General features: G+C 32.6%; 6 protein-coding genes across 6 annotated transcripts; 4 read left to right on the top strand and 2 right to left on the bottom strand.

The window, feature by feature from the left end:
• Positions 1–307: 307 nt before the first annotated feature.
• EAE97_005557 (uncharacterized protein) lies at positions 308–1,944 on the top strand (the record flags this gene model as incomplete). The annotated part of the gene is made up of 2 exons (XM_038876069.1): positions 308–1,116; positions 1,185–1,944. The coding sequence occupies 2 exons, from the start codon at positions 308–310 to the stop codon at positions 1,942–1,944; spliced, it is 1,569 nt and encodes a 522-aa protein (XP_038733406.1).
• A 661-nt stretch (positions 1,945–2,605) lies between these two features.
• On the top strand, positions 2,606–3,726 carry EAE97_005556 (uncharacterized protein; the record flags this gene model as incomplete). Its single annotated transcript, XM_038876068.1, has 2 exons — positions 2,606–2,649; positions 2,754–3,726. The coding sequence occupies 2 exons, from the start codon at positions 2,606–2,608 to the stop codon at positions 3,724–3,726; spliced, it is 1,017 nt and encodes a 338-aa protein (XP_038733405.1).
• A 147-nt stretch (positions 3,727–3,873) lies between these two features.
• On the top strand, positions 3,874–4,206 carry EAE97_005555 (uncharacterized protein; the record flags this gene model as incomplete). The annotated part of the gene is made up of 1 exon (XM_038876067.1): positions 3,874–4,206. One exon carries the CDS (start codon positions 3,874–3,876, stop codon positions 4,204–4,206), a length of 333 nt encoding a protein of 110 aa, XP_038733404.1.
• An 11,207-nt stretch (positions 4,207–15,413) lies between these two features.
• Positions 15,414–17,763, bottom strand: EAE97_005554 (uncharacterized protein; the record flags this gene model as incomplete). Its single annotated transcript, XM_038876066.1, has 15 exons — positions 15,414–15,640; positions 15,695–15,901; positions 15,976–16,057; positions 16,110–16,150; positions 16,202–16,295; positions 16,345–16,373; positions 16,432–16,615; positions 16,663–16,737; positions 16,785–16,846; positions 16,911–16,930; positions 16,986–17,062; positions 17,348–17,396; positions 17,458–17,501; positions 17,572–17,682; positions 17,737–17,763. The coding sequence occupies 15 exons, from the start codon at positions 17,761–17,763 to the stop codon at positions 15,414–15,416; spliced, it is 1,329 nt and encodes a 442-aa protein (XP_038733403.1).
• A 668-nt stretch (positions 17,764–18,431) lies between these two features.
• Positions 18,432–19,940, bottom strand: EAE97_005553 (uncharacterized protein; the record flags this gene model as incomplete). The annotated part of the gene is made up of 3 exons (XM_038876065.1): positions 18,432–18,580; positions 18,834–19,399; positions 19,471–19,940. The coding sequence occupies 3 exons, from the start codon at positions 19,938–19,940 to the stop codon at positions 18,432–18,434; spliced, it is 1,185 nt and encodes a 394-aa protein (XP_038733402.1).
• Positions 19,941–21,659: 1,719 nt separating this feature from the next.
• EAE97_005552 (uncharacterized protein) lies at positions 21,660–23,090 on the top strand (the record flags this gene model as incomplete). The annotated part of the gene is made up of 4 exons (XM_038876064.1): positions 21,660–21,670; positions 21,741–21,999; positions 22,024–22,418; positions 22,499–23,090. 4 exons carry the CDS (start codon positions 21,660–21,662, stop codon positions 23,088–23,090), a joined length of 1,257 nt encoding a protein of 418 aa, XP_038733401.1.
• Between the last annotated feature and the right edge of the window lie 1,959 nt (positions 23,091–25,049).

The following is a 25,049-nucleotide window of genomic DNA, read 5'->3' as shown; positions in this document are numbered from 1 at the left end:
TATAGCTTATGCGCTTGTATCAACCTGCTTTGAGCACACAGCCTTGCTTCTTCAGAAACTGGCAAAATATAGATTTCATTCGATTGAAATTTGCCACCGCTACATTCAATCTGTATCTAAAGTGTACAACATATTTGATATTTTGAGTCTACACAGTGCGTATAGATTTTTATCTGCCTTACGTTCTACAAACTTCGCTCATAATTCTTTCGAAGCTGCTCTCCTTAAGGCTGATGCGCCTTTCGAGAACCCGATTGATATTGCACAAACTATTGATTTATCTTCAACACAGCCTTCATCCATCATTATGGCTTCAGAAGAACCATCATCAGTCTCTTTTTCTATGCGAAGAGCTGAACTTCTATCTTCAATGCTGCAGTTACCTGACTCCGGCGACGGTATCGACGAAACAACGAACGGTCTTATAGACAGTTTACAAGCGCATGTCACGAACATTCTGCAAAGAAACAGTAATAAGATCGCAAACTTCACGGTTATTGAGAATCGAGAGAAAAGGATAAACTTAAATGAAGATTCTCCACAAGCACAATGTGTTATCTCTCAAACTCGATACTTGTTGGATAATTTTGCTGTATTTCGTCAGGTTTTTGCACGAAAGGCTTCCGATCCAGACTTCGATTCTCTCAACACGATTGCCTGCGAGTCTTCGACAATCAAAGCCCAAAAGTTGATAAAAGAAAGACACATCTATCTGGAAGAACTCATGCGCTGCGACCTTATCACAAGAGGTGATGGCTATGAGGCTATCAAGAGACTTGAACCAGCAACAATTATCATTCATCTTCGATATTGGCACACATGGCTGTCCAGGAAAAACTTTCCAGATCTTTCGGATGACGAACTGCAAATTTCTCTGACCGTTGCAAACGCCTTTGGCGCAGATTTTCCATTGATAGAAGTTGTCGCTAAAGAAAGTGGTTTACAAATGCCAATTGATGATGCTGGTAAATCTAGGAAGGGAAATCATAAAAAAGCGTCTGGAAAGAGGAAAAGATCCATCGGAGAAAGTTGTGAGAGTGTTGCAAGCGATGTATTAACCCGGTCTACTGAGAAGATTGTTGAAAACCCTCGGTGTGAAGCTCCTAAAGCTATCTCGTGAGTGCCGTGCTACCCATGAGCTAGATCATTATTCGTATTGCTTTGCTAACACTATTTGCTAACAGTGCCTCATCCAGTGAGTCACAGACAGATGAGTCTCTGTCTGTCATTAAAAACGCCGTAGTTAAATTAGAATTGCCTCCACCAATAGGAGCGATCGAGGGTCTTAACTTTGTTGTCATACTGAAAACAGATTTCCCAACCGATCAACAGGAGGAGCTATCAATTGAGAACTGGGGCAAGACTTACACACCGGAATACATAAGATGTTTCAAGACAAATCTTCTTAGTAGTGCACCTCGTCTCCACTACTTCCTCAATGCTCGGCAAACGGGCTCCGGGGAAAGTGTAGATGATTCTGGAATTCCAGTAAGCGATGGCCATGTGTGGGATCCGATACAAAGTGACATCAAGAAACTATACAGCAAATTTCCAATTTTGTATTATGATGAGGTTATTTCCGACTTTGGTGAAAGCTGGGATGGATGGAAGGAATTAGACCCTTGGATTCAGGGGAAAACGGGCCAAGATGTATTATGGCTAGCGGTCCAATTCTGGCTGCTTTTTACGGAGCGCAACGGGGCAGGGGATCCACCTCAGCGTACCAGAGAAGAAATGGCACTAAAGGAAGATTTAGTTTGGGCAGTGGGTAAATGGCTGGGGGCAGATTACAAAATCCTCAGACGCTTCCATGTTTCCTGGGGCACGAAGATGAAGAGCGATGATCCGAACAACAAAACACGAAAGACTACCCATGGTTTTAAAGGCTCTGGATATTACAAGAATAAGCGTGGGCCCAATGATCCATTGAGGTTTGGCAAATAGTGTGGGTCAGTGATACAAATGACGACCGGGTGGAACTGTTATTGAGCACCGGTGAGAAGGCGATCATAGTTTGTAACATCTTCGTGTTATGGTGCTAGCAGTGTATTGTATGTAACCTTGACTTGCGACAGACAAATGTAGGGTAGAAGGAGAGATAGGAATAATTAGTAGTAGATTGACCTATGAATCAATTTTCAACAACCTCAGTGTAGAACTTGTTAACCTTATAGTGTGATTACATGTTCGTTGTTCTTTGAGTTGATGCTCTTGTGATTATTTTTCTATTTCTGACTAGGGTTGAATAAGAAATTAATGTGCCCATATATTTATCCCTCCTACCTAGCGTATGAGACGGGCTTAAGTATCTCGGAGCACCTTGAAATCATCTCAGAGCAATTTCGGAGATTTCTATTCTAGATGCATGATTTGAAGCCTGAAGCTAAGTCTACCTACATAACCGAGCCGTATGCTAGGCACTACAGTACCCACGTGTTCAACTACAGCATAATTTACAGATCATGTGACTCACATTCGTATCGAACAGGCTTGAAGCTGTTCTCACGTCAAACGGCACCTCGAATTTCTAATAAGTTCCAACATTAACACGTTCATTTATTCACGCTGAGAAAATTGTAACACGACGCCTTAGCTCCTAGTAATCATGGAGTTCTCTTTGGAAATCAAAAGACCTACTGTCAATTTTGGGTGAGTTGCGCCTTTCTGTTCGTAGCTCAACAAGATTCCACCGCTCATTAAAGACTGGGACGTGAGCCATCAACTGCCAGACTTCAATTCATCAAGACTAACAGTTTTCATTGTCTAAGTACCCTGGACAAAGACCGTCAACCCCAGGAACTAATCACCTTCCAATCAACATTCCTAAAGAATAATCAGGAAGAGATTCGCATGACCAAAGCATCGGAAGCCATCGTTTTCGAGAAGTTACCTTTGATTCGGGTACTATTTGACTCAAAACTCAATGGGACATTGAAAGACGACAAAGATCAAATTTGTTATGATCCAGAGCACACGAAAACGGAAAGGGCCGCATTGCCCAGGATCCCGGGAAAAATAGTCTATATCTATAATCTAATCCAGTCGAGCTTCAAGAATAGAGGACGGGAACACGAAAAAATTGCGAAATGGAACGTTGGAACGCTTTGGACAATGATTGATTGCCTGGTACGCTTCTTGGATGGGAAACCTCTACCTCTCGATTCTAAGATGGGTCTTATGGAAAAACACTGGGACCTCGAATTGATAGGTATCAAGGTACTGGCAATATACCTTGGATGCACTGAGATAAATGATAAAGCTGTGCGTAACGAGTTGATTTCATATATGCGCCGGCTTCCTATCCCAGGATTCACAAACTCTAGCATTTCCTTGGAGAAAACATCCGAAACAATGAACCATGCAAAGATGTTTGATGGAAAAAACTACAGACAAGCTGAGATCATTGACTTGACCGCAGAAGATCAAATTGGTGCTCCGAAGACTTTGAAGAAGAAAATGCAATCAACACCCAAGTCGCAGAAGTTGAACACAGGCCCATTGTCTTCCGTTTCAAAGAACTTGGAGATAGAATCCCCACAAGCTTCTACAATAAAAAATTCTGTTCAAGCAGCTCCGTCAAAGTTAAATTTGCAGAAGTTAAAAAAGGCGAACCTACCAGCTGCTACTCTGCGTAAATCGGAGAATCCAATTAAACCAAACTCAACTGCGCAGAGACAAAAGAAGTCAACACGACCATGTCCCGCTCAACAGAAGCTCAACCAATAACCAAATCAGACCTCCACTCTCCAGACGTTAATTGAAGCAACCCGATCGAACTTCACCGGCCAAGTTCCTCGATACATGCCGATCGACGCGTATATCAGCCTCAATGAAACATACGGTTACTTTCTTCATGTGCACATAGGCTCAGCGATGAAAGGCTCAGGACTGATTGGCCGACTGCTGCAGGACTTGCACATGGGAGTCTTTAATTCTGGAGAGATGTCGAAAGTTGTTGGGAAGGTTCGCAACGGGAAACCTATGTTGGTTTGGGATGAAGTCCTGGAATACTTCAGTGTGCCTGGAAATGTGGTGGAAAATATGCTATCATGGAGTGAAGATGATCGCTGGACGCCCATGGTGATGTTCATTGAGCGGTGTCAACTGGATCGTACCCTGTGGCAAGATTGGGATGAGCGAGATTTAGCTCTCGCCAACTATTTCCACATGTTTGTGAAGGCTACTCCTGCGGCGAAAGATATCTAGGCTGATTCTGATTTCAATCTTGACACCGTATTCTGGACCTCCGTTCCGGTTGTGCGATTAACGTCATTGATGGAAATTGTAGGAGTAAGACAAGCAAAGCTTTTCTGTCAGACTAAGTGAGGGAAATAGCGAGGGAAGGGAGGAGGGGAGGGGGGGGGTTAGTTTGCAAAGTAAGCTTCTCAAATAGAGTTTTTGATAGAAGCACTCTCAATATTTATGTACTCAGATTTATTTAGAGCCGTGTAGTGAGTGATGAATGAATAATATCTTCATTGAGATAAAGGTCTTAAGAAAGGAGGTTGCACTAAAGCTAATAGATGCATATGGTGGCTTGCTAAGAGTCCCACTTAATTATGACTAACCTACCTAGACTGTCAACTTTAACTTGACCTCACTTCCTTATCAACATGAGTAAAATGCAACAGGATACCCTCGATATCAATGTTATCTCTGATTCTAGGGCGAAGTTGATGCATTGGTTTTACGTGATTGACTTTTTCATTCTGAGAACGTAGAGACTGAAAACTTCGTTTTAATACACCCGAGAATGAGCATAGGTACACAGAAGGCACTCAAATTTGTATGACTCCTTATTCAATCAGAATTCCCGCAAAATTCGAGAAGCTTCCACCGTGTAATTGAGTACTCAATCAAGGAACAGCACCATTCATGAGCTCTGAGTTGAGACACTCTCCTCATTCTCACCCATGGATCTCCTGACCATCATTCAAGGCCACCCGTCTACGCCTGGTGCGATGGCTTCTCTATCTGGTACTCATATCCATATCCATATCTGCATTCATCCCCTCGTTTGATTCAATATTTGCCGCCTGTGGAGGCAATTGTGCTGCGTCACTTTGAAACGCATCAGTAAATTGCATGGTCTCTGCTGTGGGATGAAAGCAATAGTTACCCAGCCCTGAAGCCACCATCGACATCGCTAGAAGTATCCGCAATTCCAATTGTCTGAATCTTGCTCTGTGATTTAATCGTTTCAGACTCCCGTTTTAACGCTCTACGCGCTTTCATTTCCTCTCTATATTGGCGCTTTGCTTCTTTTCTGGCAGCGTCGACAACTTTTGGGATTTCATCTTTGTGATGGACTCCCAAAGCGATCTGTTTTCTCTCTTCCGCCTTCCATCGGAGTCGAGCTTTTCTTGCCGATCTCGTGAAGCCGAACGTCTTCTTGGGCATTTTTGTAGGTGATGCCTTTCGAACTTCGGCTTGATTACTGTCTCGCACCATCTAAACATTAGTTCGTGGAGTGACAGTTGGAGCGGGATGAGAATGAGACACTTGAGACTTCAGTTAGCATAGAAATCTTGATGGTTTGCAAGTTTTGATGAGTGTTGATTTACCAGTTGTTGAGGTGCTCATCGGAAAGCGTTCCATGGTGGAGTTGCCAGCCTTGTTTTCGACGGTAGATCTCAAACCAACTTGAAAATTGATTTCAAGATTATCCATTCCCGCCACAATAAGACTTTTTTGATTCTGAATGTGCGACATGGCTTTGGTGAAACTTTGTTCGTCGTGAATGACGTTTGTAAATTTGTGTTGCTTAGTTTTAAACTTACGGGTGGTGGGTGCCCAACATACTCGCGCGCAATGTTTTTTATCAAGTTCTTTTTGGGAGAAATGTATGTGGCACAATTTTATGTTGTCTGTTACTTATCCTAGAACAAAGTCGGTTCCTGTATCAAAGCATCTCAATTGAGTCGGCAGTGGCTTAACCGTCCGGATTAATAGGTTCCTTACCAGTTCCGAACGCACCACTCAGTAACGAGTTGCTCAGATAACTAAATTTTTTTGCTCGCAACAGATAGCAGACATTACCACTACATTTTTTTTCTTTTTTCTTTTTCAAATTCGGCTGTTCTTGCGAAGTTGTGTTGTTACTTACTTTTAGTTGCGACTTAATTGTGGATCTTCTGACCCTCTCTCTTTTTGGGATCAAGCGACGGCTACAGTTGTGGGGGCTACCATTGGGTATACGAACTCACAGAATAGTACAAAAATAAACTTGTGAATATCTTTTGATATATCGAATTATATATTTCAAGAATAATTTTAATTCTTGAAAAGAGATAAAACAATCAAAATACATATTGTGATATCAAACAATTAAAGAATAAATTTATAAAAAATATTGAAAATTGACAAGTGTTCTGTTAATCATGCACCCACTGGTGGTCATATTAATAACGAATAAAAACGTAGGCCGTTTACGAAATACGATAGCACGATACAGAGTTCACCATACAGGTCTGATTGCAGCTGATTGAGATCTGATCATTGCTTGTAAGTGATCAGTAAGAGCACACTCTGCGAGATTTCGAATGCTTTCACGGTCAAGGCTCGCAAGATGGAAGCGAAACATGTCTTAGAAATCTGCATTGGTATAGTTAATAGATTCTTGGTTCAATTATACTCACTCGGAGATCAGCGATCAGTCGGTCTGGAATAACAACCACTAAATTGATACGCAGATTTTTAGAAAACTCCCAAGGGATCCTTGATCACGTCATAAGAACTGTATGCGGAACTTGGACATCAATGCACCTCATCTAATTCCTCTATTCCCAGAGATCATGCCAAGTGTTTAATGTATTCTTGCTTCTCAGATTCACTAAGAGTGTCTTTAGCACGATTCTAAGAAATGAATAAGACAAATACACAAGATAGTCGTGAAGATGGATTATTACTATGGATGTGCTTGCTATTTCCTACGAGGTTTTCATTCTGGCACTCCAACCATAAGCCACACCGTTTATGATTCTCCATTTCGTCGAGATTTATTGAGCTAAGCTAATTGTCCATCTTCAGTTCAGATACTTGGAGAACTTTGATTTTGACACCTCACAGTCTCCCAATATCAGGGCTGAGAATGTGTACTTCATGTACTCTTTCCGCGCTGCTCCTGTGAGACCTCTAATGACTGCAGGTCATTTTGCATGTTTCATCGAAGTAGGCTTCAAGTGTGAAATTGGTCTTATGAAAGTTGATAACACTGTCGTGTAAACTGGAAGGATGCGATACCGATGCGCTGCTTCTCTATGTCGAAAAAGTGAAGCTTGCGAGATCTAACTCTAGTCACATCCCAGGAAATCGAACATCATCACTCTATAGGACCTTAGGGCTCGTTTGATTGCAAAATCCGCGCTGAATCCACTGAAATAATCCGCTCTTTATACTACTACGGATTCCGTAGTGGCAGCAATCCGTTTCAAAAAGAATGAATTATTGATTTGTGGTTTTATAGTTTGTATATCAAATCTATTAAACAATTTATTAAAATAAAAAAAAATAGAATATATATATAATATATATATAGATTAAATAAAGTAATTCGAATTTTTAGTATATTACTATTATTTGAATAACTAAATAAATGAATGTGGGGATAGCTTTATTTAAATTTACATATAATTATAAACTCTAATTCAAAATAAATCTAACGTGATTTATCATTGAGTGGACCATATCATCAAGTGGGCCATCATTTTTACATACAAAATTCGTCTGTGTATGTCACGGCGCCAACTACCTGTTCGTTAGTTGCCTTCGTGCCTAAGGCTCCCACAATTAGCGCACCTTACTTCTTATAAATAGGATCCCTTTTTTCCATAATTCTTTTACTCTTATAATATAATATAAATCTTTATCTATACCTTAATAATTTATATTATCTATATAAAAACTATTATAATTTTATTTTAATTAAATTCCATCAAAGTTTATTTTAATTGTATTAATTGTATCTATTATTAATTCGTTGTATACTCTAGCCATTATTATCTAGAAATTCTATAAAATTATTTTATAATTATAAGAGTATTCAAAAATGATTAATCTAGTATTTGTATTTGATTTATTTTTATAATTCTATTTCTTAAATTATATTCTTAATTTTGTTGAAACTAATGTTTTTTTGTTTATAGATTTGTTTAATAATTTGAATATTGTATATTTTATAGTTACTCAAGTTGTATTCAAATCAATCAAATTGATTACAAATTTATTATAAACTTAAATTATTGATGTGTAAATTTAAATTGCTAATACTTAATTTAAAATTATTGAATTGAAAAATACAATTGAAATATTAAAGATTACTATTTGTAATAATCTGTAAGTCTTGTTTTGTTGAAAATATTTTATTATTTCTAAAAAATTTAGTAGTGATGAATAAGATATTATAAAATATCAAAATTAATATATAACATTTTATAGTATAATTAATTATTATTTAATTATAGATTACAAAAATAAATCGGAATTCCAAAAGATTATATTCCTTGTTAATTTGCTTTCTAATTTTGTTTATATAAATAATTAGATATATTTTGATATAATTATTGATAATCTGTATGATTTCGATTTTTAATCTTTTAAATAGCGTACTATAATAAGTATTTGATATAAACTAAATAAATAATATTAAATCCTCGATTTCTTCTATAAAACTATTATGGATTATAATAAATATAAAATAAAGAAGATTTTATTTAATAATTTCATTATTAAATTCAAATAGTTTATTATTAAATATAAAAAAATCATAAAATAATAAATTATTGATTTCAAATTTAAGATTTTCTAAAAATTGATTAATACTTTGGTCAATTATTTTAGCAAATTCTTTACTACTGATATTAATATATAAACAATTTGATAATAGAGTATTTATAATAATTTAGAGAAAAAGATTTATTTTGATAATTAATAAAAGAATTAAAATATTAATTTTAATTATAATTAATTGAATTTCAATTATGATTAATCAAAACCTTATAATAAAAAGTAGACTGCTATTGCTATTCCTTTTATATTTGATTTTTTAATAATTTTATATAATTAAATATTATTTATTAAAATTAATGTTTTTAATCTTATTATATTTGAAAGTAATGTATTGGTTTTAGCCTCTATCTTTATTATAAAAAGCCTAATTATTTTAAAGATAATTATAAAGAGAAACGTATTAACAATATAAAGTATAATAGTAATATTAATATAAAATATACTTTTTATATTAATTGTTTTTTTTGTGGTTAATTAATATCAAAGCCCTGGATTCTATTGAAATACTAATATTATTAATCTGTTATATTAGAATTTGTTTATACTTATTAATTAATTCCCAATTATTAGTATTTTATATTAGATTTTCTTTTAAATTATTAATTATTTTTTTAATTATATTATTATGTTATGCTTCTCCAATTTTATTTGGTTTTATTTAAAGCTTGATTTAGGAGGATATATTAAGGATTCTATTTATTTGAAGGAGAGTGGAGATTCAATTCCTTTGCCAGATATATTAAAAGATTATTTCGATTTATAATTATAAATCGAGGTTTTTTATAAAAACTTTATTTTTGTGAATTAGAAAATCAATTATATTTAGAGATTCTTTATATTTTAGATTAATAATAATAAATCTTTTAAAATCTCAATAGAAATTTCTTTAGTATTTAATGTGATTATTCTATTGTTAGTTTTATTGATAATGAAATTGTGGATTATAATTTTATTAATTGAAAAGTTGTTTTTAAGCTTTATATATTAATACATTCTTTTCCTTATATTTATTATTTATTTTTAACTAATAAAAAACCTTTTAATATTTTATTTCATTATATTTTATTGAATATATAAATTAATAATTATTAAGAAATAGATTTATTCTATATTATAAACCTTTTAGAAAAGGATTTTATAATTTTGGGGTTCTTATAGTTTTAATATTATAACCCTTCTATTAACTAGATGATAATAACTCTAAAGTTTATTTTTATATATTATTTTAAATATTATTATTTAATTAATTCCACTACAATTATTATCCCCGATTATATAACAATCTCAATTAATATTATATCTGACTTTGAATTAAATCTATTTATTAGAAAATCCATTTTAAGAAAGTTTATTCTAAATTTATATTAAATTTCTATAAAAGAAATTATTAATAAAAGTTTTAAAACTATTTTATTATCATCTTACAATCAGTTTATATTCCTTAAATCTATTATTTCTAATTCTATATTAATTAACAAGATTACTTATAAAAGCCCTAAAATTAATTATTAATCATAATTTAATTCAAATTATTATTATATTTATCAAGGAAATGATAAGATTGAGATTTATATTAAAATGATTTTAAATTAGTTAGTTTTGAAATTAGCTTTAATAAGAATTATTGCTAGTTTTAAAATCTATATAAAATTACTATAAAATCAAAATGTTTTATTATCACTAAGTATCCCAATAATACCTAAATCTTTAAATAAATCGAATAATATTTTATAAAATATATAATTAGAAATAAAGAATATAAAGTTTCTTACAGCTTATAACTTTATTTAATTCTATAAAAAAGATATATATATTATAAAAGTATTATAGAATAAATTAGATAGAGCTTATAAATTATATTAAATAATTATAAAAGACTCTATCCAACTACACTATAATATTATAAATAATAATATTAATAAATTTATAGAAAAAACTAATTAATTTATATTTATTATAATAAAGATTCAAACAAATTATCTTTATAGCTTTATAACTTATTTTCTAGCTTTTTATCTTCTCTAATAAATAAACTTTTATTATAATGATTCTAGAATTATAAAATCAAGATTATATTAGGAAAAAAGTTATTTTATAATAAAAACTATTTAATATCTTTAATCGAATTTTAAGTTATTTATAGATAACTTAATAATAATCTAAATAAAGAATTCATTTATAAATCCCATTCCTAATCAACTATTTTATTTCTTTTAATTATAAAATCAGAGGGGGGTATTCGAATCTATTAAAACTATTATGGATTGAATAATATTATTATTAAGAATTGTTATTTACTGTTATTAATTAAAAAAATCTTTGATATTTTATATTATATTAAAATTTATATTAAATTGAATATTATCACTATATTTAATAAACTATAGATTATAAAAGATTATAAATAAAAAATCGTTTTCATAATTTATTTTAATTTATTCAAATTCCTGATAATATTTTTTGGCTTTTATAATACTTCTATCTCATTTTAAAACTATATCAATTATATTCTTTTCGATTTTCTGAATAAGAATTATATAGTATATCTAAACAATATCTTAATCGATTTTGAGAATATTATAAATTATTAAAAGTAAATCTACAAAATTATTTAAAGATTTATTAATATTGAATTACAAATTGATATTAATAAATACAAATTTGAAATAAAGAGAATAAAATATTTTGATTTAATTATTATTTTTAGTAATATAAAAATAAATCCTAATAAAATTAAAATTATTCTTGAATAAAAGTTATTAATTAAATTAAAAGATTTTCAATATTTTCTAAGATTTATTAACTTCTATTAATACTTTATTCAAAATTTTTCAAAAATCATAAAATCTCTAAATTGCTTATTAAAAAAAAGAATATATAGAATTGAATTACTAATCAAAAAATTATCTTTAAAACATTGAAATATATCTTTACTTTTATCCCAGTTTTTACAATATTCAATCATTATCATTATATAATTATCAAAACAAATATTTCAAATTAAACCACAAATAGCATACTTTTACAATATAATAACAAGAACTGTTTATATTTAGTGGCCTACTTCTTTTCGAAATATAATATTATTAAATACAATTATAAAATTTATGATAAAGAATTACTAGTTATTATTAAATTATTAAAAGAATAGAGACCCAAATTATATAATACTCAAAAGTTATTTGAGATTATTATTAATTACAAAAACCTAGAATACTTTATATTAATAAAAATACTGAATTAAAGATAAACAAGATGGGCCGAATTCCTATTTGGTTTTAATTTTTATATTATATATTAATCTAATTATAAAATAATTCGCTTTAATATATTAAATTGGAAAGCAAAAGATTATTTAATTTATATTAATTCTAATAACAATCAAATTAAAAACCACTTATAAACAATTTTTTTAAAAAAAATATTTGATATCATTACATTCACAAATCTTATTCAATAAATAAATAATAATATTAACCTAATTGTAATTTCTATAAATATAATTATTTTTAATATTAAAAAGCTAATTAATAATCTTATTAACAAAGTATATAAATCATTTAATTTAATCACTACTATACACAAAACACTTTAGAATCTAATTATTTATTATTAGTTATTATTAATTCAAAAAAACCTTTAAATTACTTTTCAAAATTATAAATTAATCAATAATAAAATCTTTTATTATGATTACCTTTTTATTTCCTTTCTTTATTAAACTTTATATATAAATAATTTATTAAATATACTCAACCAAACCTGCAGGATATTCTAATCGAATTAAGATTATTAATCTTATCTCCTGTATATATTAATAACCTAATATATCAAAGGAAATTGAAATCTTTATATAAGTCTATCAATTCTATTTTTGAATTAAAATCTTTTATTTTGTAGTATTTAAATTCCTTAAATCCTTATTAATATTATTTCATCTCTAATTTAATATTTTTATTGATTATATTATATTATTATTAATCAACAAATATTATAAAAAGAAGTATTAATATATTATTATAATTATTTATTGTTTAACAAAGATATATTATTTTATATTAATTATAAAATTATTTATAGAGAAACTTACTAATCGATTTATTAAAAAGATTTATTATCTATATAAAACACCTAACAATATTATATTTGATAAAAACTTATAATTTATTTCGAAATTCTGAAAATATTTATTTGAGTATTTATCAATTACTTTGAAATAATCTTCTTTATTTTATTTTAAATCTAATAATTAAATAGAGAGGATTAATATTATAATAGAATAATATCTTCAAGTTTTTATAAACTTTTATTAGAATAATTGGTATAATTAACTTCTGCTTATAAAGTTTATATTTAATAATATTATTTCAGAGATTATTAGTATATTTCTATTCTTTATTAATTATAGATTTTATTTATATTTTAATATTGAATCTTTTTCACCTATACCTCTGAACTTATTATATTAAAAAAAATATAAATTCCTGAAAGCTAATAAAATCATGAATTAATTCAATCTGATTTTAACAAAATTAAAAGCTTTTATTATTCAATTTATTTAAAGATATAAAGATTATATTAATAGAGTTTATATTAATGTTTTTTTATATAAAAAGAGTAATAAAGTATAAATTAGTATTTAGAATATAAAAATTAACCAATCTATAAAAAAAGGTAATAATAAATAAAATAATTTCTATAAGATTCTAAAAATTTATAAACGAGTTTACTTTTTTCAACTCCCATTTAACTTCAAGATTTTTCTAATATTTTATAATTTTTTATTATAATTACTCTATTGCTCACCAGAATTAGTTAATTAAGATATAATTAATAAAGCTAAATCCTAACAAAACTAGAATTGAATCTTTAAATATAATAATAAAATAAATAAAGAGATTGAATAATAGAAGTTTAATAAACTCCTTAATTATTATAATAAAAACGAATTCTATTATTTAATTAAATAAAAATATTATTTAGTTTTTTGATAATTCACTAAAGATTTCTATAATTAGGAAAATATAATTATTGCTTTTCATTTAGTAAATCTAATTAAATCTAATTCATTTATTTAAATAAGATTCAAAAAACTAATTACTAATCTTTTATTAATTATATCAAATATAAATATTATTTTCTTAAAACAAGGTTGAGGTAGATCAAAAAAGCTTCAATATTTAATTATTATAATTTTTAGGAAAATTCATTTTAATTTAATAATAAAAATAAGAATATTTTGATATTATTTTATCTTTTAATTTAAATAATTATTATAATTGGAAATCAATTATTTTGAATAGAGGGTACTATTACAATGCTAATTATTTGTTTATTAATTGTCTTTATATTTAAGACTTCTACAACTAATGTACCTTACTTCTTATAAATAGAATCTCTTCCTTCCATAGTTCTTCTACCCTTATGGTACAATATAAGTCTTTACCCGTACCTTGACAGTGTATAATCATACACTTTCTTTATTTATTAATAGAATTTTTTAAAAATTAAAACTATGAAATTTAACTATATAAATACTACAAAAATCTCATTAATTATTAGAAATTCGAATTAATATAAGAATTATTATTAGGAATATTTTTTTATAACGAAAATCATAACAATTTTCACTTTTTTTAATATAAAATGAAAATATTAATATAAAAACTAGATTTTTAGAAAACTAATCTTTTATTATTATTTAATCTTTTTTTCTTTTTTTAAAATAATAATTAGTTATTAAAATACGAATATTCAAAAAGCCTTAATTTTGGTGTATTTTGAAGTGGCCCACTCGATGATATGGTCTACTCGATGATAAATCACGTTATAGTTTTAGACTCTATTTATTATAACTTTAGACTTTATATATTAAAACTTTAGGCTTTAAAGTTTATAAAAACTTATAAAAAGAATGGATTATTTCAATAAATTCAATAAAACTAGCTTTTTCTAGTTTTTATTTTCAATCTATATTTTTATTTTTCTATACAAATTTATTAAAAAATGTGAATTATTTAGTGTTATTTTAAAGTGATCTATCCTCTTTTTATTTCAAAATATATTAAATTCATTAAAATACGGATTATTTAATAAAATCTGTAATTTAACATTCAAATATAAATTCAAAATCTGTTTTTAAAAAGCACGGAATATTCAGCGGATTCAGCGCGGATTTGTACATCCAAACTAGCCCTTAATCTATCCTTTAGACAATGTTCGGCTTGTTCTCATGCTTTGTACTATGGAAATTTAGAAGTTTAAAAAGGGTGAAAAATGATCATTTTTGGTGTGTTTTTGAGCTATGGCTTATTTCAATTGTCTAGTGCTATATCTCCTGTCAAAGCTCTATGATGACACCCTTTCGCGAAATTCTCAGGTCTGGTACACCGTACGAATTCCCTCGAAGACTCAAAGTTCCATGTAAGTCTAGATGAGTATGCCTCTCGGAATGACAGTCTATCTCTACTAATCAAGCCACCAATGATACAGCGCACCTTTCCCAGATTTTCGATGCATAAACGGCTAAGGTACAATAGTATTTGCTTTCGAATTCTTACTGCATCTTCTTGACTACATGGAGAGAGCGTCACCAGTCTACACCACCGGTCTCCCATCGCATTCTATCAGGAAACAACAGCTCCACCTGTTGGTGCTCCGCGGGACTCGCCACTCTCAAATCCCTTAGTTGGTCCACCGTCGATATGTAATACCTCCTCAGAACTTATTGCTTCGGTATCTTCGTGGTTTATTTCTGCTGTTTGCTTCAACTCGCGCGTGTGGAGGAACTGGATAAGTAAGATGGCAAGGAGAGCAGCGATGACAAATCCGAATGTAGCTGGGAAGCCACGACCTTTTTAAAAGTTAGCAGTTGTCCTGCATGAAAAAACCTTTCAATTTCACCTACGGAATGTGGGTGCTTCGGTCTGCGGAAAGATGACAATGGGAGCCATGCAGCTACCTGCGATCACACAAGTAAGTAATCCTGCTGAAGCCGAATGGCCAAAGATACTGACAGCGTACTGCAACCCATTCATACTGCTTAGAACAATAGCTCGCTCCTCGCTATCTCCTGCACATATCTCATTTGCCCATGCATAACTAATAGTCCCATCTGATATCAGCAATCATATAAGAAAAGGCCGGCACAAATACAAACTTAAAAGACTGCAGTCATGATTTGAACACCGTCTGTGAGAAAAGCAAACTCTTTCAATTTCACGCTTTTTGGCCAAATGGCAAGAATACCATTGGGAATCGGCCCATAGGTCTTTTTGGATCAATTGTTAGACTTCACGGTCAAATTCGAGCCAGTAACTTACCATTGGTCCAATCACAAATGCAAAACGACTTCCAGAGTAATCTGCCCCAAAACCTCATAAAATGACACAGAAAGCGGATATCAAACTGGCACCTGATGGGATGACGTTCCTCAAAGTGACAGAGAATTTCTCGGATTTAAGCCAAATAGCAAAATAGCTACTTGCTGCACAACTCGTTCCGTACAGCTAATTCATTAAATTAGTGAGTGAAAAGTGCAGGTTACGATCACCTTACGATATATCCCAACACAAGCGCATACCACCCTGATGGAGACATCAGCAATCTGGTCATTCATAGCCAAAACATTTTGGTCTTGCATACTCCATCTGGTGAACATGCGTCTAATTTTGGCCCGTGTTATTGGTACAGGGGTCGCCTTTCCAGCCTTCTCGACTCGTTCAATTGCAAGCGCACATTTGTTTTTAGTTAAGTACCAGGCGCGAGTGGTATGGGGTGTATCCGGGAGAAGAAATATTGTTGCAAATCCAACAGGAAGAGTCATGATCTAGATAGGTTATATAAAATTCTTGAGCAAGATTGTACGATACTCACCCCACATACAATATAGAGCCATCGCCAGCCTGCAAGCCCATGGCGTCCGTTAAGATTTGTGTAAACCGCAGCTTGCTACATATTTATGAGTTTCAGTAAGTCCAGGGACTGGATTTGCCTACCAGATAACCGCTAAACGCTGTTCCGAGCGGCGCAGTCATGTGAAATATAGCAATACGCTTCGCTATTCAGACCCAGGAGATATTAGAGACTTGCCGTATTGGGTCAATTCATGTCTTAGAACTTACCGAGCTCAGTCTTGGTATACCTGTGTTGATTCATTGTTAGGTTCAGGTGTGAGCATTAATGAAGGGCTTACTTACCACGAGCCAAGTATAAAGAGCATACAAGGGAAAAATGAACTTTCGAAAAGCCCAACCAGAAAGCGAAAGTCATACAGCTGTGGAAAACTGTGCATTCCAGCTTGTGCAAAAGTAAAAGTTCCCAATCCAATTTCCATGAGACATAGCCAGTAGCTCGGTCAGACTTTTTGAATAACGAGAGTCGATGGTATCTGCATGATAGCATATGCGCAGGTATAGAATGTTCCTTAGGAAATATCGTGAGCACTAGTGTATGAAAGCAATAGTTGATGCATAGACTCATGGAACGACTAGAGGAGCAAAGAGCATCTTATGAGTTCATGCACCCAATATTGAAGGGAATCCGAAGTTTCAAGGCTCACAGCATAGGTGTATTGATCGCCGAACATCTCTAGGTCTTCTTGCATGCCACTATTGTGAGACGCCAAATCAGATCGTCCGAACACGAGATTGAGGACATGAGTGGCTATACCTAACATAGGCATTGGTGAGATTGTTTTGGTCGAGATATTTCAACTGGCGATCGTCAGTTTCAGTAATGTTTCAATAGTTGTCTAGAGAGGCACGAGACGATAACTTTACTTACAAAAAAGCCCAAGCATCCAATACTGAGAATAGCAGCATCAAGCCTTCGCAGAAGCTTTCGCTCTTCAACAGACTTGAGATGTGTGTCGGTATCCCATATGAACGACCGGAACTTTCCAAGGAATGTCAATAATCAATTAAGATATCAGATATTGAAGGGACTGACTGAGTGCCTCGCTGTAACCTGCGACATAGTTTCGTGAGAAATTTTGAAAACACTTTGACGGACCCCGCGTTCACAAGAAACAGGACCCTGATATCAAGATAGAGCAAAATTTGAGTTGAATGGCTACAGCTTACCTTATATGCGCTTTTGACGTTGCGTGCTTGAATTTTGCTATCACATCATTATTTCAACACCGATGGCTGCATCCACGAAGCATCACATTGGCTCAAGGTACAAATCCTTGACGTGCAGTCTACCCATGACTGCGAGGCGATCTTTTCATATCGCACCCCAGGACTAATAGTGATAAGGTAGGCCTGTAAGGATGTCAAGCGAGGGTAGATTCTAATATTTATGAGAGAGAAATCGCAACTAAGAAGAAATATGAATTGAGATGCAAATCATCATCGAGAACGGGCTGGGAGTTAATATCGAATTGTACCGGGGTTAAAGGGCAATTATGTGAAACAAACAATGATATGTATTTTGCCACCGCAATAAAACACCAAAACTCTCATTATCATCTCAATATTGAATCAGCTAGTAGATTTGCAAATAAATTGATAAGTTCTCTGCCTCCTTGAATCATCCAGGAAGTCATGGTTAACCAACTTCAGGACCCCCACGTTCAGTAGCCCATCCAAAGCGGCCGCATCATCCGCCACGCTAAACATCAACTTCTACCATAAATTTCCTCAATCATCACGATGTCGCCATCCCAGGTCTGAAGTCACGTTTTGAACTTCGTCCGCAACATAATCGTTTCCACGCAACCTCTTACTCTGTGCCTCATCCATTGGTGATACGCTTGATTGCAGAGCTCTCTTGTTTAGAAGAGAATTACCTGTAGGAAAATAACAGTTAGTCGACCAAAATTTATTAACCACGCACAGAGGGAGTCCAGTCGTCCGGATCTGAAGACCAGATCGAGTATCTCGAATTTGGAAACAATTCGATGGTTGACTCATGTTCAATAACTCAAACCATTCGAATATTTCATGTCAACTCAGACCTTTAAGCCTCGTATTGTCAGACTGCAATCCAGATTACTGTAATCCTGTATGAATGTACAATAATGATCGATCTTGAGTGCTTACCGGTTTTAGTAGAATTACTATGGTATTCCTTCGACCTATGGTTACGATACCTCTTCCGTAAGAGAGCAGTTCCCTCTGTGTTTGCACCGAGAAAACTACCAAGCATACACACTTCATCCAATTCCGCCTCAGAAGAAATCCGCTCCTCGAAGGATTTTCCATCGACAAACAATACCCAAGTTCTCGTGTTCAGCCATATCTTCTCAATACTCCATCCGCAAAGTATTCTTATAACGTATGGAGACTGAGAGCCTCGTATCTCATGGAAATAGGAAGAGTCTATCAAGTTAGCCAAATAGACGATTTTTGCTTTACCAATGCATCTTTTTTTAATTCGGGTCGATTCTGGGTCATAGATTGCCTTGTCATCTGGATCTGAAAACATCCCGATTCGTTTTACATCAAATGCGAAACCTGCGAAAGGGCACATCTGAAAAAATTTCTCTTCTCCCGCAGTGATGAATTCTGGAAATTCGGTTTGTGCCAGGTATGGTACGTCTGAAGTCTCATGCTTTTTGAGAAAGTAGATTCTTCGGTCTTTCAATGGTGGCATTTGTGAGATTTCCCTATGATGAAGGTAAAATTTAATACTTGTCTTTTCTTTATTATTGACTTGATATAAAAGGACAAGACTTACAAGGTACTAGTTATCGGCTTCTTTGACGTGTTCAGAACAGGTTTAATCGGCCTTGAAGGTGGTACTACTGCGGCACCAATGTATTTAGATGAGGGCTTACTCGCTCGTCGAATTACCGGATAATGACTGCTATTATTCGCCGGCTTGTTGCGCAAATATTCTCGCACAGTGTTTCTGTCATCTTCAATGCTTTCGTTGAAAGTAGAAACCAAAGTTCTAGAAAATTCAGTACTTGATTCCCCACCTGGATGTGTTCCCCTGACTGAGGGATACTGTATAGCTTGGGAAAATTCTCTGAGAACGGGTATTATTCCATCAAGGCGCAATATATCTTCTAACAACGGTCTGATTGGAGAATTCTCCGACACCCTGCGATCATTAACAATTCTCTGAACCTCCGGCAGAAGGAATGAACATAACTTGACCAAATCTGAGTCGTTGGACCCCGATGATAGCCCGCGCTTATTCATGTTTGGTTCTTCTTATTAAAGATCAATGTGTCGCATCCGTAGTGTATGAAGTCGATAAAAATGAAAAATCGGGCTCAGATCTTGAAAGATTTAACAAGATTATTGGACAAGAAACCTTGGACCAGTGAAGACTGAATGTCCCGTAGTGCCGAAATTGTACGGTTGAGCGAGAGAATCGGAAGTGAATTCGATGCATCACGTGGGCCGTATTTTCAAATTGAGTAATCCATGAAAAGGAAACAACCATTTAATTTGACTCGTAAATTATATTTACACATCCCATCAAAAGGATTTTTATTCTATAGAAGGAATTCTTGAGAGCTTCAGTTGACTCTGATATATGTAATTTAAAATGTTATTCCTAACTGAAGGTTGATTAACCTAAAAAGTATATGAAGTTTTTATAAGAACATTAAAATATAAAGCTTAATTGAAATAATAAATCAGTTAATAAATGCAGAGTAGGGGATTCATAAAATGAGATTCAAAGAGATAGAATTATTGTATTAATTAAGAACTTTGTAATGATATAATTTTTTAATAATAAGTTATAATTGATTAAAAGATTTTAAAGATTTAAAAGACTTTGATGCGATATCTGAATCGGAAGTAAATGACAAGTGAAGTATGTAGATTTCTATAATTAGATGCATTATCAACCTTAATGTCAAATGTTTAAATCAAATTTACTCTACTTAAGGTAGTATATAGACTACACTTTGAAAAAACTATAGATTTTTACATAGCTTTAAAATCTATGTTCGAATAATAGAAGTCCTTTAACTTCATAATTTCGAAAGTTATAGATGATAAGTATAGGTGTAAATCTTGTATGCTATTAAAAATAATTATGGAGAGTATTAGCAAGCTTGTTATTAAATTAAGCTATGAAGAGCCGAGGCAAAGCTCCTCACTTAGAATGTACACGTGGATGGCAAAATGAATTATTGAGTCCGATTATGATATCTGAATGGTCTCAGCCCTCGATTATGTATTTTCGTTCATGGAAAGGCTCAGATGCCTCTTGCTCTACTACAATATATGAAGTATTGATTTCTATTGGAAGTGTTGGTAAATTTCGTGTGTAGGTATGTACTCTACTCGGACAGCAAATCACGTGAATTCTATTGGCCCCCCTTATCTCGTCCCAACTATTAGCGACATTCACCCACGCAACTAGAATCGCGCTAGCTCAACCTCGCACAGAGCCTACTTGAAAATGCAAGTCTTTCACCTTCAATCAGGCTTTGCTTAATACAACAAGAAGAGAACGACGCGACTGCGATCTCTCTAACAATTTTTTCTTTAGCTACGTCTGCTATTGAAGAAAGGTATTGTTTGAGCTTGTCAGATACAATAAAATATTCTCCAACACTGTATTATTCATTTTGTTACAGTCGCAAAATCTCTTGTCCTTGCGATAAGCCTTTACCAAGTCTACAAATCTTTTTGGCATCTTTTGATCACCTAAAGAATGTCGTCCACCACGGCCCAAGATGTGCTTGACATCTTATACAAGAAAGTATTGTTACCTTTGGCAAGCTCTACAGGAACTTTCAGCGCGAAAGATGCGGCAGAACTCGATAATTTACTCCAACCTGTAGAAAACTCCTTGGAAAGCTGGACGCTCCGAAATTGCATGATCTTGAACATAACCAAGATCTTTCTTGTGACGTTGATAAGAAAGATCTTCAAGATATTAAAGGCGGAGATCTAGCCATGGATAATAGGTAGTTCAAACCCCGCTATTCCTTCAATCCAGGATCTGGACTAATTGCGGTCTTTCATCGCACCAAACAGCCTCAATCGCTATGCCGTCAAAGATTTTCTACTCATTTTGCAACATCACGAAGACCCCATCAGGCCACTTGATGCACCGAGTCAGCCTGCATACTTCTGTGTCAATGAACAGACTGCGTTCAATTGTTTCCCTCTTTTGCGCATGTTGTCCGGAAATTCAACGCGTCCAGTCAACTCCCACCTGGCATTGCACAAAGACCTCTTTTCTCCACCTGCCGATGACGATCACATTGTCTTTGACCCCGCAACAACGATGGTGGTGAAGCTCCTCTGAGAGAATAAGATTGTATACATCAAAGAGCTTTTAAATTCTAACTTAGCAAAATCCCAAAAGAACTTTTCTTCAATCAAGAACGAGACACCAGAGACGGTCATGGAGTTTATGAAGATCTGGATAATTTGGCATCAGGAACGAAAGATGTCCTTTTCTGGACCTGGTGATCTAGAGATGATTGAAACCTTCATTGATCGGATTTTAGCAATGGCAAAGTATTTTGGGGCAGTCGTCAACGAGATCGAAGATCCCAAGACTATGCGCATTCTCTGCTGGTGGAGCTGTCATCAGAGACCCTTTTCAAGTAGCGTCTCTCTTGACAGCAGCCTCCAACATGCGGCAATCATTAATTCTCATTGGAGTGCGGAAGTAACTGTTAATAGTACACAAGCGGAGCTGAATAGGTATGTCATGTCATACTAGCAAGAATGTACTGCGTCTTGCATAGAGTGATAATCCAGCTAACCTTTTTTCGTCGACATAGGATCAAAAACTCCGAGATCCGATTCATCGATACGATGCCAGAAGGTTGTCGCAAACCAAATTTTTATACATTCAGCAAGGCGAATATCTTCCGAAAGCTTCCATTGCTTCTTACAGTCTACAGACATAAGCTCGGTGGCTCTTTAGGTGACCTGTCGGACGAACTCATGTATGACCCTGATGTCTCGGCTCAGAAAAGCAACGAGCATCACTCCATAGGCATCTACTTCCAAGCATTAATGCGTTCTTTATTTATGGAAGAGCAACCTGGCCATGCCAACGTTACCACCAACCCAGCAAGACTTCGTCATGCCTTTTTTAACTTGGGACTATGGTCAGATGGCGCTCCATTAAGAGATTTGAGCAGTAGAGACTACCAAGAACTTACTGACTTGGCGGTATTCCTTAGGGTCAAGCATGCCAGCTATGATTTGTTTGGTTGGTTCAACTATTCCCCGTCATGGAGTTCTCTATTGAGACATAATGAACGAACTTTACCTTCACATGCTAACACTAGCTTTTCAACAGTATACGAAAATAATCTTCGAAAGAATGTCAATAAACACGGCGCAAAATTGAATCTAGGGGCTTAGTTACAAAATGCTACGAAGAGGTATCTTTCGTGTTTGATAGCATGCGAGAACGAGTCCAGTGTATCCGATCATGAAAACGGCTGGGGAAGTTTTTTATTTTTCTAATATGAATGTTGGTCTTCGGAAACCATTCAGTACACTTCTCACATTCTTGCAGACAGATATTGAAACTACTGTCACTGGTATTTCACATTTGAAGGGGAACCTTGTTGCTGGGTCGAGTGATTGATTGAAACCGAAAAGCAAATGATTTTCCCCTTTTTAATGAATGTAAATACTAGAAATCATACAAATAATCACGTCTACAAAATCTCGTAGATTGTACCGTTTGCACTGTGCATCAACTTTTGTCTTGCTTGAGCGTCCTTTCATGACCTACCGAATCTATTCTATTTTTCAGGGCAGACATGTGACAATAAACACTCGGATTAACAAGCATAAAGTTTTAGCTCAGAATCTATCTTGCCTACTACTAGTTTGTATATCATCTACTCAGATTGAATACTTCCAGAGCTGACGGCCGTGCGATATCGTATAGCAATTCTTGAAAATACAAAAGCTAGATGCCTGGACCCGGCATAAATCATGTGATTCTCAACGTTCACAGTGATATTATTTATCTCAATATTCAGAATCTCTTTGTCGATAAAACGTTTTTAATTAGAATTCTAAATAATATCTTGATCCTTTTCATAGTAATATTATGGCTTATTAATAATCGAATTTTTTTGATTAATTAAAGATTAAAAGGAATATTTATCTTTTTGAAAATCTAAAAGCTTTTAGTTATGTTTTTAATAAACAATTCAATTTATTTAATATAAATATTTTAATAATATATATCATTCTTTCAATTATTATCTATTAAAAAACTAATTAGAATATTTGAAAAAACTTAATTGATATTAATATATAAATTAGTTTTAAATTAATTAAATATATAATTGTTATAATATTCAATCAAAAAGAATTTTCTTTAAATCAATTAAATTATTTTTATTTATTTTAAAATATCTTTATTAATAATAAAAATAATATTAATCGAATTACTTTATTGAATTAAATATCTTATAAGCTTTTTTAATTATATTAATAATATTAGAATTATATTATTAATAGAGATTGAATTACCTTTCAATTTAAAATTCAAAATATTTTAAGTTTAAGATATTTAATTTTCAAAATCTTAATTATATAATATTCAACCTTTTCAAAATCAATAATCTTAATTTTTTTAAAATGAATTAAAATATGTAATAAAAATCAAATTAATTAAAAGATTTTCAGAATATATATTATTATTAGGAATAATAATAATAATAGATTTCAAAGAGAATGAATATTTAATTTAATAAAATATTGATTTTCAAAAATATATATTTTCGATATATATGTATATATAATTAAATAAAATTATTATAATAAAGAATATATTAAAATAATAAGAAAATTTATTTATATATATTGAAACTATATTAAAATAATATAATTATTAAATAATTTTTAATTTTTAATTGAAAAAATCGAAAAATAACGAATTATTGATTTTTTTATTAAAGCTAGAACTAAATTTTTTTAGACTTTGTAATAATAATTCTTTGGGAGGCCTTTATTTCGAAATCAAGGTTAAAAATTATGTAATTATTGTGTGGTCTGAGGGTGAGATAAGATATTATCGATCTTTTATGTTTCCAGAATTCAAAAATCGTGACTTAAAGGGGACAAGTCCGCAAAGAGATGAGGTAAGATTGGCTGATATGCCCGACAAGCTGCGCTGGAACTCGCAGAAAGACTAGCAGCTCAAAAACAATTTGGCCAAAAAAAAAAGGTTGGGTCGCAAATTATGCTGTGATGCAATTTATTCTTTTCTCTATCATCATCGAGAGGGGCCACTTTTAAGGCCAGTCTGGGGTGTAACAACCTAGCGACCCGGGCTTCTCAGATGGATAATGGATTTAA

Source organism: Botrytis byssoidea, assembly GCF_014898295.1.
Source record: "Botrytis byssoidea strain MUCL 94 chromosome Unknown BBYS_009, whole genome shotgun sequence".
NCBI lineage: Eukaryota > Fungi > Ascomycota > Leotiomycetes > Helotiales > Sclerotiniaceae > Botrytis > Botrytis byssoidea.
This window is presented reverse-complemented; position numbering and strand designations above follow the sequence as displayed.